At 34.8% G+C, this 22347-nt stretch overlaps 1 protein-coding gene across 4 annotated transcripts in view; it reads right to left on the bottom strand.

The window, feature by feature from the left end:
* The window catches only part of ARHGAP6 (Rho GTPase activating protein 6), a 348047-nt gene that overhangs the window by 120341 nt on the left and 205359 nt on the right, over positions 1 to 22347 (bottom strand). For all 4 annotated transcript variants that reach the window (XM_074192457.1, XM_074192459.1, XM_074192458.1 and 1 more), the window contains one exon: positions 17885 to 18044. In XM_074192457.1, the coding sequence (XP_074048558.1) occupies positions 17885 to 18044 (160 nt within the window). The remainder of the gene's footprint in view (positions 1 to 17884; positions 18045 to 22347) is intronic.

Here is a 22347-nt window from a genome sequence, read left to right as displayed (position 1 = left end):
TCGGGAAGGATTGGGACCTAGCATGAAACACTCTGGGATGGAGACATTGGAAAAAAGGGACAAGGGAAGGGTGATATAGTGTATATGAAACCAACTGAGTCTTTACTCTGGATGATGAATGACATAACTCAGTCTTGGTCTTCAAAAAGGAGGTTACTCAGATTCAGCAGTTATCAGATCCCATTAGCAGGAAGGACAAGTCTCAGCAACAGTTCATTGAGAGGTACCTATGAATCTGGAACTCTCAGGTTCTACCTATTTAATTTGTGTCCTTTTTTATATTTCCAACCAAGGCAAGTTTCTGAAGTAAGGAAATCCCACCAGTTTTATAAGAAGTGTTTATCTTCTTTTGAACTGTTACTGTGGAACTGAAATTTCTAGAAAATGTCAGAAATAAAGGATTCCAGGGAGAAGGAGGTAGGACCAGAATAGAGGTAGCCTGTCTCCTTCCAAAAGAGATTTTTCAAAAGATCAAGCTAGTTGCACCTGACAACCATTTGTTTTAAATGGGGAATTCTAGAGAGTAAGCAATCCTACCCTTCAATAACCTATAGTGAGTTCCTTATTTTATTGGCTGTTTATCACAATAAGTATTTTGTTGTTGCTGTTGTTAGACTAACTGCAGCTGTGGGATTATATCATGTGGAAGATGCAAATATTCTACCATGGAATAAACCAGATACTTTTCCCATTCCTCTCCTCTCCTCTCTCCTCCCCTCCCTTCCCCTCCCCTCTCCTCTTCTCTTCTTAATCTCCTCTCCTCTCCTCTCCTCTCCCCTCCCCTCTCCTCTCCTCTCCTCTCCTGATCTCCTTATTACAAAAGAATAAAAGATGTAGGATTTAGAACCCTCAAAATTCCTTAGTAACTTTTTAAGTTGAGACCTCAACATGAGGGCCTAACTTTCAAAAGAACAAGATCAGGGGGTGCCTAGGTGGCACAGTGGATAAAGCACAGGCCCTGGAGTCAGGAGTACCTGGGTTCAAATCCGGTCTCAGACACTTAATAATGACCTAGCTGTGTGGTCTTGGGCAAGCCACTTAACCCCATTGCCTAGCAAAAACCTTAAAAAAAAAGAACAAGATCATTTAATACAGAGAAGTTAGATAACTCGCTTAGAGTTGTATAGTTAATAAGTGTCTGAGTTGGGATTTGAACCCAGCTTTTTATGATTCTAAGTCCATCAAACTGAAGGTTAATCACTGGAAAGTAGCACCATGATGACAAGGAGTTCTTTATAAAAATATATTTTCAATAACTGAATCTTAACATCTTAGTCTAAACTTTCCTTATTTTATATTTGTGAGATATATTGTGTTTAGAATCATAGAATATTAGAGTTGGAATTGTTCTGTTCCAACTTCACCTTTTGCAGACGAGGAATTTCAGATTTACTGAGGTTATATATGGCTAGCTTAACTAACTCTAGTGATGTTTGGTATATGGTAAAATGATTAGCAAAAGACAGAAACAAAATTTGAACCCAGAGCTCTTGATTTTTTTTAATTTGCTGCCTTACTTAATATTAAAAAATGAGACTGAATATTCTAAACATGAGGAATGAATGGAATTAAAGAAGAGATTTTATCACAGGATGGCTACAATGGTAGTAAAATTCTTTATAGGTTACTTAATGTTTAATCCTAAATAATGCAAATATTCAATTTCCATGTATATGCTTTTTAACCTGACATTTTGACTGATATCAGAACGATTTAGTGACTAGGTAACCCCTCTCCTTAGAGATAGGCATGAACTTAGAGTGCAGGGTGAGAACCATTTTTTTGACATGGCCAATGTAAGAATTTGTAACAGGAATTTTTTTTTCAGTATAGAAAGAAATGGTAGGGGAGGAATAAGAATAACTTTGTTTAGAAAAACTAATAAAAGAAGTGAAGGCCCTGAAAAGTAAGAATTTTATGTCTTCTGAACAGAAAATAAAAACTTTTTTTGAAATTTATTTTTATAATTTAAGTTGGTTCTCCTATTACTTTTGTATGTCCATTTAACTATGCATTTGATAGTTCTAACACAATTAGATGCTGATAAATCAACTATACAATTATATTTTAATACCACAATTATAATGATGAATTTTAAACATTAAACATTTTTTCAATATGAAGACATCAATATAGAAATGTTTCTTTGCTTTTCACATATATACACACACACACACACACACACAAAATAATGGGTAAAAGAGGAAGGGGGATGGGGGAAGGGGGAACTAGATGCCTTCTAAGAATTTAACTCACTGATAAGAGAGTCAATACTCAGTATACCATGGTACCTGGCTTTATTCCTTTCAGCAACAGGTCTGAACAGCATCTACTTCATATCTTTGATGTAAATTGCATAATTTGGTATGCAGTACAGGACACAACTATTCTACTCAAGTTGGCAACCTAAGCATCTTCTTTCATTCTTGACTCCCTCCAACTACTAAATCACTTGCCAAATTTCATCAGTTCTACCTATACAACATCTCATACTTTTTCTCTTCTTTTCATTCAAACAGTTACCACCATAGGTTCATTTAGATTGATCCTCTCATTGCCTTTCATCTTACCCCAGTCCCTCCCTCCCCCTTCTTCCCCCTCCCTCCCTTCCCTCTTTCCCTCCCTCCCTCTTTCCATTCCTTCCTTCCTTCATCCTTCTATTCCTTCCTTCCATCCATCCATCCTTGTATGCAGGTTCTTCCATGTCATTCTTCTTCTAAATGAACTTAATCAGCCACCTATAACCTCTAGAATCAAATATAAACTCTTTTATTTAGTTTTTAAATACTTTTGCAACCGGTCTCAATGCTTCTTTCTAATCTTTATCAACTTGAAATAAAGAAGACTTCCCAAACAGTAGAATTTAGGGTCTTTTAATCGAGAATTGCCATCTGAGCTCATTACACAGCACCAGAGTGCAAGTGTCCAAGAGAGACAAAGGGAGAAGGGTTTAAATAAAAACAAATAGAGAGTCTCAGGAAAGGAAAGGCACAGACTCAAGAGTCTGTTACATAAGTTGTTTTACAAGCAACTGAAAGTTCACAGAAAAGGTTGTGGGAGGGAGTGGCAACAACTGAATAGAACTGCAGGCTTCTTTTTCTTTTTTCTTTTCAATTGGTTTCTACCACAATTTTTCAACTATCACTTTTTTAAACTTTTTAAACTATCACTCTAAGGAAATATAGAGCTCTGAGATCTGGCAAGGTCTCAGCTGCATTCAACATCTTATTATACATTACTCTGTTTCATATAACTGGGGTCAACTGAACTGGTCTTTTCTCCATGGTCTTTCTCCAGCTGATCTTTCTCTAGCTCATCCTGGATCTTCAGGCTTTCCCTAAACCAGGGATGCACTTCCTTCTCATCTCCACCTCTTAGCAGTTTCCTTCAAGGCTAGGTTTAAGCAACAACTTCTATTTGAAACCTTTTTACAAGCCTCTGTATCCCCTCCCCTACTTTTTCAGCTCCTACTGTATTTCTTTTAAAATGTTCTTGTATCTACTTTGACTGTAACCATATGAGTACCCCCTGTTTTTTTTGTAAGCTTCTTGAGGATAGGAATTGTTTCACTTTTGCCTTTTTATCCTATAAAACTCCCTATACCTAGGCTTTAATTAATATTTGACATATGACTCATTGATTTTCTACAATCCAATAAATAAAATAGCTAACATACAGGGGTTGAAGACTGTGTCTATATCACAATTAATTTGGTTCTTTTGTTATCCTTGTTCCCATTTTTATCTTACCTATGATGACCAATGGTGTTTTCATAAAGTGACAGTAGACAATAAATGTTTATTGATTAATTATTACATCACCTGGTAGACTATGAGTCAGATTTTGTCTAACACATATCTTTACCCTAATTTTCCAGCAATCCTAAGTAAGACAAAGGAGAAAGATAGGGGAACTTAGAAAAGTATCAGAGGGAGGGGAAGACTGCTTTATTTAGACACAATTCAAGTGCTGAATTTACTCTACTTCTTTCTCTCTACTTTCTTTTACTTAGGTAAAAACCTGATGTTTTTCTTTTTAATGTGTATTCAAGTATTCAAATTTGCCCTTGGTAAGAGATGTTTTATAATGTAAGACAGCTATTCTGCTCAACAATGTTGCTAGGATTAAGAGGCTTCTTAAAACCTTTGTGATATACAAATAAATGTGTATGTATATATGTAGGCATATGTTTATATATGTATTTGTGGATATATATGTATATATACATACATGTACATATATATGTATATATACACACAACATCATAATAGTTTCCATGTTGATATAATGGTTTAAACAGTCCTAAACCTAAAAATGGATTGTGAACTAGATTGTAGTTACATTTTATTCTCCTTCCTCAAAATCCATCCATCTTCCAAACTTCCCTAATACTGTTTAAAGTACCAAGATGTCTTCTAGTCACTCAGATTTTCACTTGACTTCCCTCGGTATCTAATCAGTTCTTAAAATATGCCCTATCCAAAGAACTAGAAATTGAGAGGGTGCCCATCAATTGAGGAATGATTAAACAAATTGTGTATGTGATGGAACACATTGTTCTGTTAAGTAATCATCAGGGATGGGATTTCAGAAAAGCCTGGAAAAACTTGCATGAATTGATGCTGAGTGAAATGAGTAGAACTAGAAGAACATTATTGTACCTTAGCAACAACATGGGGTGATGATCAATCTTGATGGACTTGTTCATTTCAGCAGCACAATAGTCAAAGGAACTGTGGATTTTGAATGAAGTCCAAAACTTATTATCTTCTATTTTAAAAGTTGTCGTGTATTAACTCTTTTTTTCTCTCTAATGTTTTCTATCTTGCATTTGGATTCTATACTTCTCTTACAACTTGTTCAATATTGAACTCTGTATAGTATGGGTTTTAAATATAGCACTTATATAAGATTGCTTTCTGTCAGGGGAGGGGAGGGAAGAGATGGAGTGAGAAAAATTATAAAACTCAAAACCTTGTAAAAATGGTAAAAACTACCATTATATATTTATATAAAATATGCCCTATCTCTGCAAACCCTTACACAGATTTCCTTCTCTCTATAACCACCACCCTAATTTAAGCCTTTATCAGCTCTTATCTAGATTTTTGTAATAATCTCCTTGGTTTCCCTGATCAAATTTCTTCTCATATGGATTCATCTTCCATCTAGCTGTAAAAGTGATTTTACAAAACTGCAAATCCAATCATGTCATTCTAGTGCTCAATAAATTCTAATGACTCCCCATTGACTCTAGTATCAAATATAATTTCATCTTTATTTCCTCATTATTTAATTTATATTACATGTGAGCTTTCTAATGTACATTATTATTTATATGTGTATATTTATATGAATTATAAATAAATATATACAAATAGAACATATATTCATTTGGTTTTTTTTACCCAAGATGATTTGAGTGATCAAAAGAAGTTTATAGATGTCACAGAAGATGAAATCACAAATTTTTTTTTAGATTTTATAAAAAATATTTTAAAGTGCTTTTCTAAAAATGAAATTGTAGGTCCTTTTTCAGACTGTATTCCACATGACTATCCTATTTTTGATTCTGGTGGTGCTGTGCATAGAATGCTGAATCTGAAGTCAGGAAGATTCTTCTTGAGTTCAAATGTGGCATCAGACATTTATTAGCTGTGTGACTTTGGGCATGCCACTTAACCCTCTTTGCCCAGTTCCTCATTTGTTGTTATTGTTAAATGAGCTGGAGAATGAAATTGCAAGCAACTCCAATATCTTTGCCAAGAAAACCCAAAATGAGGTCATGAAGAGTCTGGAAAGACTGAAGAACCATAATTTGTCTCTATTTTTATGGATGAGAAAACCTAATCTCTGGATCCTCACTTTCTTCCAAAGCTCAGCTTAAGCTCTGTCTCCTTCATAATTTTTTGACTCCTATTCAAATCACCTTGTAGAATCTACCTATACATACATATATATTTATATGTTTATGTTGTCTCTCCCTGCAAGTCTCAAAACATCCTTAGAGCAAGACCTATTTTTGTTTTTTATCTTTTGTATCTAGCATATTGGCTGGCATTTAATAAATACTTGCTCATGGACTAATTATCCTAGTAGTTTGCTATTTCTGCCCTGAGGGAGGAGATATGCTTCATTTTCTCTTCTCCAGTTCCTTTTTAGTGATGCGAAATAAATCAATACAATGATCATGCGGGTGTAAAAATGCATGCATCATTCTGTATGTCCAGAGCATCTCTATCCTCTCCTGTTTCCTCAATTCCTGACTGTTTTACTCATGCTTCAGATTCATGCAAAATATAAATAAAAATGTACAATCCCCAATGGTTTTCCAAATATAGGTAGGAAGATAAGTATTTGAATTTTAATGTTTTGTCCTTCATTCTCAAAGAAGACCACAACATCAGGGAGGTGTTGCCATGACAAACATATGAATTTGATTTGAGTGAGGGGGGCCAACCTCATTTTCTCCTCTAAAACTATCTGGGTCCAGTGATCAGATATGAATCAGAATGACAATTCTGATGATCAGGGTTGAGTAACTTGCCCAAGGTCACACAACTAGTAAATTGTCCCAGGCTGCATTGGAACTCCTTGTCCTCCTGACTTCAAAGATAGTATTCTATTCACTGAGCCATCTAGATGACTTATTTGAATTTTAAAAGATTCCTCAGGCAGTAAGCAAGATTAATTGGGAACTCAAAGGTGTCAACCCACAATTATTATCATTAAGATAAAAAAGTATCAATAATTAACAGTCTTGAAATCAATAATTGTCACATATAAGATTTAAAGGTACTATTTCACTGGCTGTTGGGGGCCAAAGGCTTTTGCCACTTAATTTAATGAATTATAATTGATATTAATTATAAACTAAATACTAGTATGTGTTATGTTAAAAATAAACAGATGTCTTACTTTTCTTCTTTTTGAATTCCATAAGTTAAATATGATATTTTGAAAAGGCAACTAATCAAAAAAATGCATACATGATTGAAAATACCAGAAATACTTTACAGAGGTTAAGGTCTCAGCTCAAAGAAAAGTACTAAATAATTCTTTAATATAATGAGAGAATCATACCGAAAATGACTAATCTGTAAACATGTTAAACACAAATGTGTACACACAATATTCACCAGGCTATTTACCACTGAGGGGAGGGGAGTGGGAAGGGAGGGTAGAAGGAAATTATATAACTTAAAAATATGCATATGCAAATGGATGACTGTTGAAAAACTTTTATAACATGTAATTGGATATATATCAAATAAAATATCAATTGAAAAAATATAATGAGACTGTAAGGGAATCTTTTAGCATAATTGGTACAAATGATTAGAAAATTCAAATACCTATGACCACTTCATAGGATTCATCATTCATCCTATTAGGACCTCACTGTAATTATGATGTGAAAATAATAGAAAATTTCTGTCATATGTAACTTAATAAAAATGACTATATGAGAGCTTTCAGTTTAAAAGTTTTATTAATGTTCTCCCCTACAGGAACACTCACTTAAAAGTTTAAATTTTTAATTATTCCATTTCTATATCTCCATTGGCCTTGAGGTAGCTTGTGGCAACTAGACTCACACAGAACACAGAATTCCCCTTCAAACAATGATTTCCTTTTATTTGACTAATGAGGAAGGATGAATTGATTACAAAAGTAGCAGTTCTTATTCATAATTCAAATGCTGGATCATGTCCTTTATAATTGCTTATGGTTTACAAGTGGGCGCTGAGCCTACTAGGATTCTGATAGTGGGACTATTATACTACTGAAATCTGCAAAATGTGCCAAAGAGTTCCAAATCTCCAGGAACAGGCAACATTCTGTGAAAGTATCCAAATCTTATGCAATGATAATTGCTGATCCAAAGAAGATATGTAAATATTGTGCAAATTTGACCAGTGGAGACAGGATCTTGGAGAGAAAACTATATTGCCTGAAGACATGAGGAGACCATTAGTGAAAATTAAGGCACAAAGTGTATGGTTTTAAAAATTATATTCCATTGTGGGCTACTTTCAAATCCAAAGAGATGTGAGTTTCTCAACATATCATTGTTGGTGAGTTTTTGGAATATATCCTTGAGCTCTACATGTCTCTCGAAAGTGAACTGAAGAAGGCCAGGGGAAAGAGAGAAACTGAAAATATAGCAACAGACACCAGAATTCTGTTTTGAAATAAAAATGACAATTTCACCTACATGTCCTTTTTTGATAACCCCAATTCTATTTGTTAGAATACAGTAAATGTGATGTCATCTTTCATCAAATTACAGCAGTGAAACCAGAGAAAGGAAAACCCTGCCCTGATACTCTTTAATTCCAGGAAACAATGGTATATATAGTTTAGGACAAGGAGAAACTTTTCTTCTACTACCATCTTTCTGATCACTATTTCATTGTTCACTTGCTTCAGTTGGGTCTGATTCTTAGTAATCCTTTTGGAGGTTTTCTTGGCAAAGATACTGGAGTTGTTTGCAGTGTTCTTCTCCAGCTCATTTTATGGATGAGGAAACTGAGGCAAATAGGGATAAGTGTCTTGTTCATGGTACCAAGTTAGTAAAAGTATCTGAGGTCAGTTTGAAAATCAGGAAGATGAGCTTCTTGAATCTAGACCCAGCACACTATCCACTGTGCCACCTATCTGCCCTCCTGAGTAACATAACACGAAAGAATAATTAGCATGAAGTTAAGTAAAATTGTCTTTAAAAAAAAGTAAATGATATATACATTAAAATTCAAATTTGCAGGGCTACTATGAATATTGGTATAAAGTACAAACAATCAACTCAGAAGCCAAGAATGATCAATAATACTGATTTGATTACTTTTGCTTTTTTAATATACATTTCCTTCTTACAATGACAATTTCTGGGTATTTGAACCACATTTTCCCTAAAAAATATAATTTTTACAAGGACAGCACTATTTCTGATAGTGCTGATATTTTTTTTCCACAACAGGACAAGATGGTGGCAGGTAACTGTAATTGTTAACAATCATAGGAGTTATTAATGTAACATTTTTCCTTTGGAGATGGGAAGTGAAACACCCAAAGCAACTTTTTTTGCTTATAAATTATCCCTTGTTTTCTAAAGAAACATTTTAGACAACACAGTCTGAAGAAATCTGAACTGTCATACTACCAAGAATATCATTTTCCTAATTTCAGTGAGATGTTTACTTTGGTTTTATGTCACCTATGGGACTATGTGCGACCACATTATAAACAAAAGTTAGAATTGAGCAATTCTAAGTAAGAATTCTATTTTATTGGACCATGCATACACATTTTCTCAAAACATCAACTATTTTTCATTCTACAATATTGTTTCCAAAATATATAAATACAGCTTTTCTTATTTGTGATAGAAGAAATTAACTGAAGCAAGAAAACAAGTTCATGTTGGGGAAAAAAATATCATGAACTAATTAAAATCTCTCTCACAGAACTATTCTGCTCTAATGCTTGTTTGCAAAGATACTGTGCTATATCACCTTAACTGCTCTGAAATACTGATTAATGTACAATGTAAATTGTTCCACATAATTTCAAATAAAAAAAATGGACAGTGATATTTTAAGTATATGTATACCAGTTATTATTTTACCTATATAAAACTGGCACCTGAATAATCCCTTGCTACATGCATCTAGTTATTTATATGTTAGCTCTCCCATTAGAATGCATTCTTCAGAAGGAAAGGACTCATTTGTTTCCTTTATATCTTTATGTTTAACACAGTTCTTGGTCCATAGGGAGTGCATAATAAATGTTTATTGACTGATCTACTAAATGGCTATACTGCTTGGTTAATGTGGGTATGTCAATTTTTTTTTCAATGCAGATCATATTGTCATTTTTTGTATTTTTTTGTATTTCTTCTTTTACAGCATGACTAATATAGAAATATGTTTTTAAATGATTGCACAAGTATAATCTGTCATATTTTTCACCATACTGGGAAGGGGGGAGGAAAGGGAGGGAAAGAGAAAAATTTTGAATTCAAAATCTTTCAAAAATAACGTGGAAATTGCCTTTATATGCAATTAAAAACAATATTATTTAAAAATACTATTAAATAAACTAATAAATAATAGAAATAGAAATTTATTTTATATTTACATGTATATAAATAATAATAAATAAATAGAAATATTAAATGAAATACCATTTAAAAAGACAATCATTAGAAAATAGAATACAGGACTTTGAAGGAATAAGGTATCTGACAGTTCAGTCCTAAGTGGAATATGTGAGTTAGATAAATTCAATGACATAGGACTTCCAGGGCAATCAGGTTTATAGTGTGGATAGCAGAGAACTAAGGTCCCAAAGGAAGAATAGGAATAGGAAAAGTCTTGAATGAAAACTTCTGCTGTGTTCAGATTTTAATCAATGTAGTCCCAGGAAGGCAAACATTGACTTTTTATTTGGATTCCTGTGCTTTTGATCTGTCCTGAGTATCCAGTTTCCTAATCTACTAATTAATCATCTGGTTCCTGACCTTTTTGTTGCTCTGGAATGCTCAATAGAGTGATAGTTCATGACCTTACTGGACAAGTTCCGTTCCTCTTATCAAATTTTTCTCTAAGGTCATTATTGTTTGATCTGTGATTACCAATGACTGATTACAAATGCAAAACATTCAAGTCTCTCTCTAGACTATACAGAATACTTAATATTCTTTTTAAAAATTTATTTTTTATTTAAGGCAATGGGGTTAAGTGACTTGCCCAAGGCCACACAGCTAGGTAATTATTAAGTGTCTGAAGCTGAATTTGAACTCAGGTCCTCCTGACTCCAGGGCCATTGCTCTATCCACTAACTGCCCCCAAAATATTTAATATTCTTAAAAAATAATGCTATTTTGAATTTTTAAGCTAAATTGTCTTGAATGATATAGTAGGTTTTGGAAAAGTTAATATATCTCCATTGAAAAGATAGGGCCATAACATAGTGCCAAGCAAATCAGTGTGCATCATTTTAGTAAATCCCAGATCTTAGGGTTCTAAAAATAGTTTAAGGGCCTTTCGATACATAGATTATCCTAAATTCTTAATAGTATCAGTCTAGTCTTTCACACTGACTTACAAACAAAATTCAAAAAGATTTACTGATTTAAAAAAATTATGAAAACCTTTATTTTTATATCACTTCATTTCTGAATGTATTTAACTACCCTTCCATATTCAGTGAGCTATCCTTTGTAATAGAAGGGACATTATATTTTCCTCAACAACTTGACCTACAATAGTCTGAAGTAGTCTAATCCTCATCTAAAGTTTTTTCTTCTTACTCTCTGGAATGATGATGTTCACTCTACATTCTCTGGCTGAGAGTCTCAAAACATCTCTCTTATAACCATTAGCTCAAAGGGTCTCCAACAATCCTCATCAACTTCTCTCCAAAACACAACAGAACACTCCAAGTCTGAAAAAGATACATGATAACTAAATCCATTTCTAACCAAAAAAGGGGGCCAAAACCAAAAAATTGGATATATTCCTGTTTTTATTAAAACCCTCTGTCTAATCTTCATTAGGTTTACTATTATTGTACTTCATTTAGTTTTGGGGAATTTGAGTCAATGTTTACTTTCCCGTAGGGCTTCTTCAGGTAGATGTAGCCCAGTTTAAAATTACCAAAAGGAGAATGAATAGGAACAAAACAAGAGCCACATAATTAAAGCATTTAACACAATGCCAGATGCACTGTGGGTTCTCAAAAAAATTTTAAGATAATAATGACAACGATCCAATTATCACTTAGGTGAGTTCATGTCTGATCTCTCCTCTCATATGCTTTCAACTTTTCTCCTTCTAGAAACTCAACAGTAAGCCACTGAATGTTTTTGTTTTTGACAAAATTAAACTATTGAAAGAGTATGAAAATGATAAAGTTTATTATTTTTACACAAAGGGCATCATCTACCATCCAAATATAGGTTCCATTGGAAATGTCACATACAGAATGTTAGCATGTTATTTGTAATAAATAAGGTAAATTATCATATAATTTTTAAACATTTTGTCATTTATGTCTATCATATATCTAGTTGATACATTGAAAATAAAACAAATAAATTAAAAAATAGGCAATTGATCTCAAATTATAATACTTTAGAACAAAAGCAAATTTGGTAACCAAATGCAATCTGTTATCTGGCTTGCATCATACATACATATATTTTTCTAAAGTAATTAGGTCTTTTGCCCCAAATTTTATTTTTAAGCAAAATTTCAATTGTTAAGAATTACAAAAATTACAACAGCAGGCATTTATATAATACCTTAAGGATTGCTTTGCATCTGTTATTCAAGTGAAATAAATAGGCATAATTAGCTACCAAGGAAACAATGAATTAATCTGAGATTCGTAGAATTTAAGAAACTTCCTTGTGGTCACACAACTAGAAAAGCAGAATCAAACCCAAATCTCCCTGACTCCAAATCTAGCACCCTGGCCAAAATAGTATACTCTATTACTGATAACCTTGAGAAGATTGAATTCTGGCTCTGTGACTAATCCCATGATGATAGCTGAGCAGTCTTTCAGTGTTTTACTGCATCTCTGTACCTTTATTTAGAGTCAGCTAAGTGGTACAGTGGATAGTATGCAAGCCCTCGAGTCAAAAGGACCTGAGTTCAAATTAAGGCTCAGATACTCAGAAGGAAATAGCAAACCACTCTAGTATCTTTGCCAAGAAAACTTCAAATGGAGTCACAAAGAGTCAGACAGGACTGAAACAACTCAACAACAAATGTGACTTAGTTTCCTTATTTGTACAAGAAGTATAGAATCATTAACAACTTTTATGTATTCTTATATATAAAAGAACACAAATAAAATATGAGAAAAGTACCAAGTAGGGGCGGCTAGGGGCGTAGTGGATAAAGCACCGGCCTTGGAGTCAGGAGTACCTGGGTTCAAATGCGGACTCAGACACTTAATAATTACCTAGCTGTGTGGCCTTGGGCAAGCCACTTAACCCCGTTTGCCTTGCAAAACAAAACTAAAAAAAAAAAAGTACCAAGTGTAAATACAAGGTAAGAATATCATTCTCAAATTAAAGCTTCTCTGAGGTACCACCTCACACCTCTCAGACTGGCCAATAGGACCAGAAAGGACAACAATCATTGTTGGAAGGGTTGTGGGAAATCTGGGACACTAATGCACTGTTGGTGGAGCTGTGAACTCATCCAACCTTTCTGGAGAGAAATTTGGAACTATTCCCAAAAGGCAACAAAAATGTGCATACCCTTTGACCCAGCAATACCACTACTGGGTCTATACCCTTAAAAGTTGATGAAAAAGGGTAAAAACATCACTTGTACAAAAATATTCATAGCAGCCCTGTTTGTGGTGGCAAAGAATTGAAAATCAAGTAAATGTCCTTCAATTGGGGAATGGCTTAGCAAACTGGGGTATATATATATGTGTGTATATATATATATATATATATATATATATATATATATATATATATATATATATGTCATGGAACACTATTGTTCTATTAGAAACCAGGAGGGATGGGAATTCAGGGAAGCCTGGAGGGATTTGCATGAAATGATGCTGAGATAAGCAGAACCAGAAAAACACTGTACACCCTAACAGCAACATGGGGGAGATGATCAAATTTGATGGACTCGCTCATCCCATCAGTGCAACAATCAGGGACAATTTGGGGTTGTCTGCCATGGCGAATACCATCTGCATCCAGAGAAATAACTGTGGAGTTTGAACAAAGATCAAGGACTATTAAATTTAGGAAAAAACCCTGATATCTTATTGTCTGATATTTCTATCTCTTATACTTCATGTTTCTTCCTTAAGGATATGATTTGTAAAGACTAGCAAATTGCCTTCTGTTAGGGGTTGGGGGAGGGAGTAAGATTAGGGGAAAATTATAAAACTCAAAATAAATAAAATCTTTAAAAAAAGAATACCATTCTCAAAAGTTTTCATTCCTCTGACACTGCTATAAACACCTTAAACAAAGCAACAAAAAAGTCTGGGAGGAAGTACAGTGAACTAATATCATGTTATCTATTTTACTCATTTCCAAAATGACTTAGCTTTTATTAGATTATAGTTAGTTCTTATTAGAGTTATGGTATTTTGATTCAAGGGTAGGTTGAGTTAGAAAGACAAGAAGCAGGATGAGTTAGCAGAAGAAACTATGATAATAGAGGAAAATGTGTGGCGAGGGAAAAAGGGGAACAAAAGTGACAGTAGATAATTTTATGCTAATTACACTCCCTGTACCTCTTGCCTTTTTCTGCTATGACCTTCCAAATTTTTCCAAGAATACAATTAATATATTAGATGCCAATGCCATATTGACACCATCACTAGGCATGCATTCTTTTCAATGGGTTTTTTTTTTAGGTTTTTGCAAGGCAAATGCAGTTAAGTGGCTTGCTCAAGTTCCACACAGGTAATTATTAAGTGTCTGAGACCGGATTTGAACCGAGGTACTCCTGACTCCAAGGCTGGTGCTTTATCCACTATGCCACCTAGCCACCCCCTTCAGTGGGTTTCTTATCAATACTGTAGCCTGGATTGGATTTATGATCACCTGGAAGCCAGAGAACTACAGTGCAACAGTTGTTCTAAGTGTTGAAGAGCCAGGGCTACCTATAGCTTTGCCTGTCCACAAAGCCTGGTATATGTAGTTGTCTGACATGATGATACAGTTTCTATAGAAAAGTAGAACCTAATTCTTCTTTCCTTATTGTGTGGGTTTATAAGTCTTCTATAGGACCATAGACTTCTCTTTCAGTGTGATGCTGCTGTTAAAAAAATTCTCTTATCCCTTAGATGAAGCTAAATATGTCATGCCCCGTGCCTTAATTTTCTATCTGTAAAATGGAAGGATTAGTTTAGATGACCTCTAAGATTCTCCTATTTCTAAATGATCTTGTGCTGTTGAGGTGATCAGTGGTCCTCATTGGCATAGTCGTGCAAGAAAGAAGCTATTAGACAGGGCAGCCAGGTAGCTCAGTGGACAGAGCACTGGCCCTGGAGTCAAAAGAACCTGAGTTCAAATTTGACCCCAGACACTTAATAATTTACCTAGCTGTGTGAGCTTGGGTAAGTCACTTAATCCCATTTCCTTGCAATAAACAAAAGCAAAAAGAAGCTCTTAGATCACTGTTTAGAAGAAATAGGAAACTAGAGAATAGAGTAGAAGTAGAACCAGGATACCAAGGCCAGCTCAAAAAGCAACTGAAGCCCCACTCTGATGAACTATATATTGAATCACAAAGAAAACACAAGAAATCTCCCTAATGCTTCCCCGAAAGCAGCTACTACTTTTTAAAGTGACCCTCAGTTCACTTTTCTGAATATAGCTTCCTTAGAGTAATTCTTAAAGCTAGGTTAGATGGACCTTAATCTTATGATAATTCTGCCCACCAAATATGGGGAAGAGGCAATATGATCTAAGGAATAACACAGTGGTCTTAGAGTCAGGAATGACCTTGATTTAAATCATTCTTCAAACAGTTACAAGCTGTATGACTCCTGGAAAGTCACTGAAATTCCCTTGTCCTTATTTTCCCCATCTCTAAAATGGTGATACTAACAGCACATACCTCCCAGCAGTTATTGTAAAGATGAAAGGAGATGATAGGTGTAAAGTGCTTTGAAAATCTTAGTTGCCATATAGTTAGATAATAGCTATTTTATGTGGCAAAATAGCATTCAGGCTAAATGATCCAATTTTTTTTCTTTAAGGGCTGTAGGGTCCCTTACAGGATTCTTGGGCAACCAGATAGGAAACATTTCAACACCTCTAACACCAACTGAAGAGACTACCTCAGTTATAAAGCTTTTTAAAGCATACAATTTACTTACTTTCTTCATAGTCATCTGGTAAGGTAAGCAGTCTAAGTATTATTTTATAAATATTTTTTATTTATTTAAGGCAATGGGGTTAAGTGACTTGCCCAAGATCACACAGCTAGGAGCTAGGTACTTATTAAATATCTGAGGCCAAATTTGAACTCAGGTCCTTCTGACTCCAGGGCCAGTGCTCCATCTACTGTTCCATCTAGCTGCCCTGTGTAAGTATTATTAATAATCCTTTTTCACATATAAAAGAATCATGTTTCAGAAAAGGCGAGTGACTTGCTCTAGGTCACATAACTTATAAATGTCTGAGTCATAATTTGATATCAAGTCTATCCTAACTCTAAGCACTCCCTCAAGCATATCACATTAGATACTTATCTCTCTGTGTACAAACACACACACACACACATACACAAACATACTTCAAGAAAATATAGGCATAGAGATATGTATATAGAAATATACATATATATATTTATACATGTTTATGTGTGCACATATACATACATCTGCATGTCTATGTATCTATCATATGTTATTTTTGAGGGAATTGTTTATTACCCTTTGTTTTTGAAGAGAACCAGTAGAATAATGGTTAAAGGAAAATTGGATTTATGTGAGACAGAATTATACAAATTTGTCAGTTTCACTCTTTCTTCTAGATTTACTGAATTTCAATGGCAAAACAAAAGTCAAGATGATGGCTCAAGAGGTAGTAGATGATCTTGGTATCTTCAGTGTCTGACCAAAATCTAAGTGCTCCACAGCCCCTGCTTTGTCTGGCATTGGAACAAATTGTTTTCATCTGCCCATTCTGCTGGGGGATGTCTTCACATGCTTGAGGTAGAAACTCCCCTACATCACCAATAGATTTGAAGGCTATCCATTGCACTCAATCTGGTTTAGTTCATCTATTGTTTTACCAAGGTGTGCCTGTTGTGCACTCTAAAGGTTCGGTGATCAGGAGAAAACATAAGGGGTATGAGCAACCCTGAAAAGGGCTTGGCAAGTCCTCACAATTCAGTTGGCAGGTTCCCTGAACACTTCACAAACCACTTTGAGTCAAGACAACCCTAGTTTAAGGTATTTGTACATATACATGTATATAAATATACATATTTATATGTGTATATCTATGTAGGTATCAAGTGTAGTATGTCTCTCTCTGTGTATACAAGTTAGTATCCATCCAACCATCTATCCATCTATCTAATCTATGTCTATCTGTGTCTATCTATGGGGAGAACCTTTAAATAATTATAAACCTCTATAAACTATACATTCATAATTCTTTCACAAGGTTTCCAAGAAAAACAAAGGGAAAGAAAGGGGAAGCTGATTATATATTTTTTTAACTTAACCTTAAGTGGTCCTGCTTCTCTGAATTTTCCTTAGATTTCTTTGAAATTTCATATATAATCTGATACTTATTTTCATGGCTGATTTATGTAGTTCTGTAAGGTGCATAATTGCTCTCTCAGTCATAAATAAATTTGTTAGAAACATGGTGATATAGAGCAAATGACAGAATATTTAATAAGTGTTTGAAACTAGATATAAAGATTTAAAATCCATTAAGGTAAATACTTCATAAGTGCAAAAAATAATGTTAAAATAATGTTAAACATAATCAGTTAGAAACCCGTATCTGGGTTGAATTCTGTGTTTCTTTGGTCTCTATTATGCTGACTAACAGATTTGACTAAATTCTTCACTTTCTAACTGGTTACCTTGGCATCATGTAGATGTAGTGTTAGACAGTACTTTTCTCTTGAACTCTGCATAAATTGACCTTTTCCTTTACATAAACATATTAGCTGACATGCAAGTTGTTCTGCCCAAACACAAGTTTCAAAATACATCCTAATGCCAGCCAGTGACCAAGACCCTGTACTTTTCTTCCTCTGTTAATAGGAGGTTTGAAATAAATATGTGCTCCGCGGTTTGCCAAAGCAGATGTTTAGTTTTCAACATTCCGCAGTGAAATGGCGGACAGAGCCCTTACCTTTGGGAATGGTAATCTGACAGCTGAGGTCGCAGTCCTGCTGCAGCTGATAAAAAGCCACTTCCTGAAGTCGGGCACGCTCCAGCTCTGAGAGGCTTTGTATGGGAACTGACTTCAGCCTAACACTGCGCCCTGACATGCTGTTCCAAGTAAAATCACCCTGTAGATCAAGCAGAAAAATATGAAGTGTTACATGGTTCACCTCCTTTAACAAACATATTCATCTTTTTTTTTAATCAGGAAGAAAAACATGACAGAGATTTTTTTTTAAGTTTATTTTCACTTGGAATTATCATTAGCAATGTGGAATAAATCTCATCTTTATTTTCAGATAGTCTTCAATAATTTTATATATTAATCAAAGAAGCTAATGTACAGAGGACCCTGCTAGAACTGGAAAAGCTAAGTCTAATACATTCTGAGTTTATTAGAATTCACTAGGGGAAATTGCCCATAAATATGGAACTGTCTATCTACATGGTGAGATGAGGGAGAATAATTTAGCAAAGGCAATAGGAGGCAGTTAAATTGCAAAGTGAATGGAGTTCAGGATGCATATTCAGAAAAGACAAATTCAAATTCAACCCCAGATATGAATTTTGTGCCCTAGAGCAAGTCAGTCATTCTTTTCAAGTCATTCCCTCATCTGTAAAATAAGAGATAATGATAGCACCTACCTCACAAAGTTGATCTGAAGATCATGAGATAATATCTAAAGCCCTTTGCAAACCTTAAAATTCTATCTAAATGTTAGTTAATTTTAAGGATCATCATCTAGACATAGACATGTCATAGAGTCAGGTGACTGAAACTGCTCTCAGTTCATAAGAGAATGCACACTAAAAATGTTTCAGCATGTCTGATGCTCCATAGCGATATGGTCCTGTCTCAGGACACTGCATTTACAGATCTGCCTGCTGCAAATGAAATGAACCTGGGCTCAGGAAGAAAAAGTCTTATTTCAGGGCTGCTTTGCTACTGTTGTACAAATGAAAAGAAGTTTTTCATTCTGCCTTTTGCCTCTTTTTCAGTTTTCAACGCTAAGGACAGTGCCTGATACATAGTAAGTTCTTGATAAACCTGTATCAACTGTCTGACTACTCTCTTATTAGACAGATACAATGGTACAAAGGAGTATGCAAAGTGGTGAAGTAAATATGCTTTCTTTAACATCCCCAAATCATGTCTATTTGCATTCTTGGGTAAATTGGGTATGGAGATTAACTTAATTTTTTTTAGTACTGTTTATTTTAAGCATGAAATTTCTTGCAAAAAGGTTATCTTAAAGAAATTAATGTCTGAGTGTCTAGAGACAAATCTATTGCATGTCAGTCTAAATAAACTTTTATCCAGCTATGCTAAGAACTGAGGAGAGAGAGAAAAAAGGCAAAAGTCAGCCTCTGTTCTTGAGGAGTTCACCTTCAGGAGGTCACTGCTAATGGGGGAGATAATATACAAACTGGTATGTCCAAATGAACTACATTCAGGAAAAATTGAAACACTTTGCAGAGGGAAAGAAATTAAGAGGTAATAAGGAAGGTTTCTTATGAAAAGTAGGATTTTAGGTAGGACTTCAAGGAAACCAGGAAAGCCATGAGGCAGTGATGATAAGAGAGATTATTCCAAGCACGGGAGACAAATAATTATAATGCCCATGCATGTTCAATGGAAATTGTTTTGTGAAAATGAAATGATGTCTCATTAGAGCACTTAAAGGGTTAATGACTTTGCTACAGTAACTTGTTGCACAATTCTGTCACTATTCAATTTTAACTTAAAGTTTGTACATATATATTTGCTGTCAAAGTAGTCCCCCAAAGTCAAAGCAAATATTTTTATGTGCACCTGAAAATAGCTATGTTCTCATCCACATAATATCTCTAAGTATAGAATCAGAGACATGAGAGCATGTAGTCCAACCCCTCTCATTTTACAGATGAGGAAACTAATGTTCAAAGAAATACTGCCTAAGGTCAAATAATGATTAATAAAAGCCAGATGCGATTACAGGTCTTCTCATCACTGATTGAATAGTATTTCCAACACACAAGGTTGCCATTCACTTGCATTCCCAAAAAAGAAATCTGCAATAGCAAGAACTAGTCCTCACTTTCATTAACATAGTTTTCCCTACTGCACACTGTATGGCCAACCTTTCCTTGAAACTATAAAAATTTTACCCAGCAATAATGAATGAGATAGCTCTAGGCAGTAAGCATTCTTAGGGAGATCTGTAATCACAGAGGGAGAATTACACATCTGCCTCTTTCTTAATTCATGGAAATGCCAAGCATTCTCTAGCATCCCAAATTGTCACTGTTCTTGCAAAAGCACGAAAACTTCCTGTAAAATTAGACTGGCATGTTTAAGTGGCAAAACTTGATCTTATATTAACTATCTAAAGAGATGGCAAAAAAGGAGCTATCTTGAGAATATTGAGACCATTTGTAATAAGTTCTCTCTTTATCTTAAAGCCCTTGACCTCACCTCCTAATCTCTCCTTCTTTCTTCCAGTATCTCATAATGAAAATTATGATATCTCTCTCTCTGTCAAAAGTCAGCTCTTCCATATATGTCCATGAGCTTCCCCCCATCTTTTCCAGCAGATTGCCTCCTCAATGTTTCTCATTGCTTTCATATTTTCAACTTCTCCCTATCTCCTGGTTCCTTCCCTACTGATTATGCTCAACCAAGCTTAAACAAAACAAAAAATGTTCATTAGCCTTTGCATCCCTTCAAGTCATCATCCCCTCTTTCTCTTCTTGGTCAAACTCCTAGAAATTGCTGTCTGTATTCATTGCCATCACTTTTGTTGTCTTGCTTCCAGTTTTATGACTTAAGTGAATTGCTCTCTGTGAAGCTATCAGGGATTTCCTAATGGTCAAATCTGAAGGCCTTTTATCAGTTTCCATACTCCTTGACCTCTCTGTTTCATGTGTCATTCTGGACTAACCTCTTTTCCTGAAAGATTTTGCTGAAAGAGAAATTCTCTCCTCTCTGGAATTTCATAATAATACCTTTCCTAGTTTTTCTCCTAGTCTGGAAGCTCCTTCTCAGTCTTCTTTGCCAATTATGATAAATATTCTTTTTTTTAGGTTTTTTTTTTTTTTGCAAGGCAAACAGGGTTAAGTGGCTTGGCCACACAGCTAGGTAATTATTAAGTGTCTGAGACCGGATTTGAACCCAGGTACTCCTGACTCCAGGGCCGGTGCTTTATCCACTACGCCACCTAGCCGCCCCTATGATAAATATTCTGCCTCCAGTTATGAGTATTCTCCCAGGGCTCTGTTTGAGGCCCTCTTCTCTCTCTCTCTCTCTCTCTCTCTCTCTCTCTCTCTCTGTCTCTGTTTGTCTGCTGTCTGTCTCTGTGTCTCTATTTGTTTCTCTTCACTTTCTCTGTATTTCACATTGAATTCATCAGCTCCCACAGACATTTTAGCATCTCTTTGCAACTGACTCATATACATCTCTATAACAAGTCCTACTGTCTCTCCTCAGATCCACATCACCAAAAAACACTTTGGACATTTTAAACCAGCTGCCCTAAACTCAATATATCCAAAACATAATTATATACCTTTTGTCCCCAATCCAGCCTTCTTCTGAACTTTGCTATTTCTGTTGAAGGTATCATTATTCTTCCAGTCTTTCTAATTCATAATCTCAGTCATTTTTGTCTCAGAATTTCTACATCTACAACATTTCTCCCACCATACTGCTTCTTTGTACTCATATAACCCTCACCTCAGTTCCGTCTTGCCTAAATTATAACAATAGCCTGCCAATTGGCCTCCCTGCCATTAAGTCTCTCTCAATTTCATTTATCCTCTACATAGCTGTCACAGTGATTTTCCTTAAGTTCAGATGCAACCACCCCCTACTGATTAAATTCCATATCCCTAGGATAAAATATAAACTCATCTCTTAAGCTGTTTAGTTTTACATAGTTTTGTATCAATCATTTTTTCAAGTCTTCTTGTACAGTACTCTCCCTCACATACTCTGCTCTCTCAAATGAGTCTGCCCTGTGATTCTCACAATGTTACCCCTTCCCCCATATCAATTCTGCTTCATAGAATCCTACACTTTCTTTAACACATAGTTCAAACAGTACTTTATACATGGAGCCTTTCCTGATCCCTCCAATGACTAGTTTTTATTTCTTTTAAGTGTATTTATTTGAATTTTTTCTCTTTATATTTATTCTATATATACATATAATAAGTACATATAGAATATATATGTGAATACACACACACATGCACATATATATATGTATAAATATATTCTTATAGTTTTCCTGTTAGAATTTGTGTGAGATCCTTGTACTTACTTAGGGACTACTTCATTCTTGTATTTATATGATAGATAAAAGTGTAAAAATTACAGATATAAATATAAAAATTAATAAATATTAATACCAGGCAGAGTACTAAGCAAAGAATGTATGCTCAATAAATATC

The sequence above is a fragment of the Macrotis lagotis genome, chromosome 6, assembly GCF_037893015.1.
Source record: "Macrotis lagotis isolate mMagLag1 chromosome 6, bilby.v1.9.chrom.fasta, whole genome shotgun sequence".
NCBI lineage: Eukaryota > Metazoa > Chordata > Mammalia > Peramelemorphia > Peramelidae > Macrotis > Macrotis lagotis.
The sequence above is the reverse complement of the archived record's forward strand: the minus strand, read 5'-3'. Positions and strand labels throughout refer to the sequence as shown.